Below are 4,994 nucleotides of genomic sequence, written 5' to 3' on the forward strand. Positions count from 1 at the left end.
CTCCATCATCTCTGCCCCTGAGTGTCTCTCTGTCTCCCCCTTCTAGACTGTGAGCCCACTGTTGGGTAGGGACCGTCTCTCTATGCTGCCAACTTGGACTTCCCATGCGCTTGGTCCAGTGCTCTGCACACAGTAAGCGCTCAATAAATACAATTGATTGATTGATAGTAAGCGCTTAATAAATGTTGCCAATTTGTACTTCCCAAGCGCTTAGTACAGTGCTCTGCACATAGTAAGTGCTCAATAAATACGATTGATGATGATGATGATAATAAATGCCATCATCATCATTATTATTATTATTAAAAAGCCCTCTGCCCTCCCTCCCCCTCAGCTCCCTCTCTCTGCTTCTCCCAAGCCAACCTCCTTACCGTTGTCTCCCCCTTCTAGACTGTAAGCCCACGTTGGGTAGGGACCATCTCTCCTGGGGCGGGAGCGCGTGGCTCAGTGGAAAGAGCGCGGGCTTGGGAGCCAGAGGTCATCGGTTCGAATCCCGCCTCCCCAACATGTCTGCTATGTGACCTTGGGCAAGTCACTTCACTTCTCTGTGCCTCAGTTCCATCATCTGTAAAATGGGGATTAAGATTGTGAGCCCAACATGGGACAACCTCATCTCCTTGTGTTCCCCCCAGCGCTTAGAACAGTGCTTTGCACATAGTAAGCGCTTAACAAATACCAACATTATTATTATTATTATTATGTTGCCAACTTGGACTTCCCAAGCGCTTAGTCCAGTGCTCTGCACACAGTAAGCGCTCAAGAAGTACGATTGAATGAATGAATGGATGGGTTTCTCCATCATCTCTGGGCCTCCGTGCCTCCTCTCTGACCCTCCCCGCGGCTGGGGTGGGGTGAGGGTGGGGGGGCGGAGGACGCGGTCCCTCCTCGATCTAATCGCAGCCCTAAACCGCCGCCCACCCGCGTTATCGCAGTCTCATCTCGCCGCCCCCGCCCATTCACTCGCCCACTCCCCCGGCCTCTCCCCAGGCCGCGATCTGGGTAGCCCCAGAGACGGTTACGTTTCTGCGTTTTTAATAAAATTTTCAATAAATATTTCAGCCCGGACGGGGGGGGTGGGGGGCAGGAGCCACTAACCTGGGGGAGGGGGCACGGGGCGCGGTAAACGGGGTCCCTGCTGAGGGAGGGGTTAGGGGGGCGTCGGCCCATCTGGTCCCAGGAGTCGCCCTCCTCTAGGTCCTACTCCCGGACGTAGACTCGGGTACAGACGACATCGTCCGCAGTCATGGTCTGCAATCAATCAATCAATCGTATTTATTGAGCGCTTACTGTGTGCAGAGCACTGGACTAAGCGCTTGATAAATACGTACAAACATATATACATATATACAGGGGCTGTGGGGTTTCTAAGCGCTGGGGAGGTTACGAGGTGTTCAGGTTGTCCCACGGGGGGCTCACAGTCTTCATCCCCGTTTTACAGAGAGAGGTCACTGAGGCCCAGAGAAGTGAAGTGACTTGCCCAAAGTCACACAGCTGGCGATTGGCGGGGCCGGGGTTTGAACCCATGACCTCTGTGCAAATAATTGGGCTACGTCTTCCCAAGCGCTTAGTACAGTGCTCTGCACACAGTAAGTGCTCAATAAATACAATTGATTGATTAAGTGACTTGCCCAAGGTTACACAGCAGACATGTGGCAGAGCTGGGATTCGAACCCATGACCTCTGACTCCAAAGCCCATGTTCTTTCCACTGAGCCACGCCGGATCCAAGCCAATCGGGTCGGACGCAGTCCCTGTCCCACCTCGGGCTCCCAGTCTCAATCCCCCTTTTACAGATGAGGAAACTGAGGTCCGGAGGAGCGATGTGATCTGCTCAAGGCCACCCAGTAGACATGGGGTGGCCTTGAGCATAGTAGACACAGTAGTAGACAGAGAAGCAGCGTGGCTCAGTGGAAAGAGGTTCAAATCCCGGCTCTGCCAATTGTCAGCTGGGTGACTTGGGGCGAGTCACTTAACTTCTCTGGGCCTCAGTTCCCTCATCTGTAAAATGGGGGTGAAGACTGGGAGCCCCCATGGGACAACCTGATTCATTCGATTGTATTTATTGAGCGTTACTGTGTGCAGAGCACTGTACTAAGCACTTGGTAAGTACAAGTCGGCAACATATAGAGACGGTCCCTACCCACCGAGGTACCCAACCCTACCTGATCACCTTGTAACCTCCCCAGTGCATAGAACACAATGGCACTATGGATGATGATGGCATCTGAGCCAGGGGGATAATAATAATAATAATAATAATTTTGGTATTTGTTAAGTGCTTACTATGTGCAAAGCACTGATCTAAGCGCTGGGGAGGAGTGGAAAGAGCACGGGCTTTGGGGTCAGAGGTCACGGGTTCGAATCCCGACTCCACCACGTCTGCTGTGTGACCTTGGGCAAGTCATAGTAAGCGCTTAATAAATGCTATCATTATTAGGATGATGTGGCAGAGGCGGAATTGGAACCCATGACCTTCCGACTCCCAGGCTGGGGCCCAGGCTAGCCAGTAGGCCGATGCTGTTTCCCCGCGGGGGTCCCGGGCAGGGGCCACCCCGGGGCTCCTCCCGGGGGTCCGGGGCTTACCAGGATCAGTTGGCCGTCATTGGTGAGTTCCCGGGCCCAGGCCGTCTTGGGCCCCTCCCCTTTGAGCAGCCGCTGATCGCACACCAGTTTGTTCTCCGTCTCCCACCGCACCAGGCTCTGGGGGAGGGCCAGCAATCCATCAGCAATCGATCGATCCATCGACCAGAGGTATCTACCGAGCACTGTACTAAGCGCTTGGGAGAGGGCGATCCAAGCAGGGCCGGCTTCAGGCAGGGGAAAGGCCTTCCTTCCCGGGGTGGGCCCGGCTGGGTGAGGCCGGGAGCGGAGGAGCGAGCCAGGGGGATAATAATAATAATAATTTTGGTATTCGTTAAGCGCTTACTATGTGCAAAGCACTGATCTAAGCAGCGCTGGGGAGGAGTGGAAAGAGCACAGGCTTTGGAGTCAGAGGTCACGGGTCCGCCACATGTCTGCTGTGTGACCTTGGGCAAGTCACTTAATTTCTCTGAGCCTCAGTGACCTCATCTGTAAAATGGGGATTAAGACTTTGAACCCCACGTGGGACAACCTGATCACTTTGTATCCCCCCCAGCGCTTTGCACATAGTAAGCGCTTAACAAATGCCAACATTATTATTATTATTGTTATTACAAGGGTGATCAGGTTGTCCCATGTGGGACTCCCGATCTTAAACCCCATTTTACAGATGAGGTAACTGAGGCCCGGAGAAGTGAAGTGATTTGCTCAGAGTCACCCGGCTAACAAGCGGCAGAGGCGGGATGATGATGATGCTGCGGGGCCAGGGGTCGGGGGGCCGGAGAAGCGACGCACCTTGCAGGGGCGACCGTCGACCGTCTGCTCCTCGAACTCGTCCCCGACCCGGAAGGTGATCTCGGTGGTGCGCACCGTGGTCGCCGTCTTGATGTAGAAGTTGTCGCCGTCCTGCTTGATTTCCACGGCCGGCTTGGAGGCGGCGGCCACCGCGATCTTCCGCAGCATCACATTCACACCTGCCGCGGCGGGGCGGGCGGGGGAGAGAGGGGGGTGTCAGGGCGCTCCTCTCCACCCCGCGCCCCTGCCTCGGTTTCCCCGAGGCCCGGGGGCGTTGGGGTCCAAAGGGTTAAGGAGTCCGGCTCCCGCCAGCCGGTGGCCGCGGGCCAGCGTCAAGCCCCAACCCGTCGGTCCCCGGCCTCGCCCGCCGCCGCCTCCCACCGGGTCCCCCACCGGGTCCCCCACCGGGCCCCGGTCCGTCCCCCGCCCGTCGGAGGGGCTCCGGGCTGCCCAGTTTGGGGGGTTTGGACCCCCGGCAGGGATCCAGGCAGGGCAAGATCGGTTGTGCGGTTCTCTCTCTCTCTCTCTCTCTTTTTCCCCCTCCCCCGCCTCGGGCATCTTGCCGGCTCCAAGTTGGGTCACCCCCGCGGGGTCCTGGCCTGCAGCCCGGCAGGGCCAGGCGCCCCTCTCCCCCCTCCCCACCGTTAACCAAACAGCCGCGCCCCACCCCGCCCAGCTGCCCCAACTCATCATCAATCGTATTTATTGAGCGCTTACGATGTGCAGAGCACTGGACTAAGCGCTTGGGAAGTACAAATTGGCAACATAGACAGTCCCTACCCAACAGTGGGCTCACAACTCATCCCCTCCTCCAGGCCGGGTCAGCCCCCGTGGAAGTCCTTCCTCCTTTCCACCCTCCGTGTCCCCCCCCCAAGCTCCAGCGGGGCGACCCCGGTCCCGCAGGTGCCTGGAGGCGGGGCGATCGGCCCCCCATCCCCCGACCCCCGGTGCAGTTGGGGACAATTAGGGTGGGGACAGATGGACGGAGCCGGGGCGGGAGGCCGCGACGGACTTGGGGGGTCTCCGATAGGGGAGGGGGCGGGAAGGGGGTCTCCAGGCGGCGGGCCACGCTCCTCTGTCCCCCGCAGGCCGCTAACGAGGAGCAAGGAGCGGCCCCGGGGGCTCGCACCTCCCTCCACCTCCCCCTGCAGCGTCCCGCGCCCGGGGATGCACGAAGCAGCAGGGATCGACGCCCCCCGGGCCGGGCCGGGCCCTCCCGGGGTCCCCCCTGTCCCACCCAGCGCCTTGAGAAGATCCTCGAAGTTTTCCGAACGGACAATTTTCCAGGAGCCGGAGAAATTGGGCATGGCGGGGGCGGGGGCGGGGGGCTCCTCGACGGGGACCGGCGGGAGAGAGAGACGGGCGGCGGGGCTGGCTCCGGTTCTCCCGGCTCCTCCGGCTCGGACTCCGTGCGGCTGTCCCGGCTCCTCCGGCTCCGCTGGCTGCGGCTCCCCCGGGCCCCGCGGCCTTTATTCCCCCCGGCCGGCTCGGGGGAGGGGCCGCCCCTCTCCGCCTCCCCCCACCTCCCGCCCTGGACCGCGGGGTCCCGGCCCCTCCCCCGCTCGGCTTTGGGTTTCAAGTCGGCTTAACCGGCGGAGGGGAAGGGGTCGGCGGGGGGAG

The 4,994-nt window shown here is 59.7% G+C and overlaps 1 protein-coding gene across 1 annotated transcript; it reads right to left on the bottom strand.

Moving 5' to 3' along the window:
* Positions 1–1,089: 1,089 nt before the first annotated feature.
* CRABP2 (cellular retinoic acid binding protein 2) lies at positions 1,090–4,681 on the bottom strand. Its single transcript, XM_038768960.1, has 4 exons — positions 4,612–4,681; positions 3,375–3,553; positions 2,583–2,699; positions 1,090–1,248 (listed from the first exon to the last, which is right to left on the bottom strand). Exons 1-4 carry the CDS (start codon positions 4,679–4,681, stop codon positions 1,198–1,200), a joined length of 417 nt encoding a protein of 138 aa, XP_038624888.1. The 3' UTR covers positions 1,090–1,197.
* Positions 4,682–4,994: the final 313 nt, after the last annotated feature.

Source organism: Tachyglossus aculeatus, chromosome Y4 (assembly GCF_015852505.1).
Source record: "Tachyglossus aculeatus isolate mTacAcu1 chromosome Y4, mTacAcu1.pri, whole genome shotgun sequence".
NCBI classification, from domain to species: Eukaryota; Metazoa; Chordata; class Mammalia; order Monotremata; family Tachyglossidae; genus Tachyglossus; species Tachyglossus aculeatus.

Bases quoted from the DNA above. Each gene is read 5' to 3' on its own strand.
- CRABP2 (XM_038768960.1), bottom strand. From the start codon at position 4,681: ATGCCCAATTTCTCCGGCTCCTGGAAAATTGTCCGTTCGGAAAACTTC. The intron at 3,554-4,611 runs GTGGGACAGGGG...CCGCCGCGGCAG, and splicing joins GGATCTTCTCAAGGCGCTGG to GTGTGAATGTGATGCTGCGG. The intron at 1,249-2,582 runs GTAAGCCCCGGA...GATTGATTGCAG, and splicing joins ATGACGGCCAACTGATCCTG to ACCATGACTGCGGACGATGT.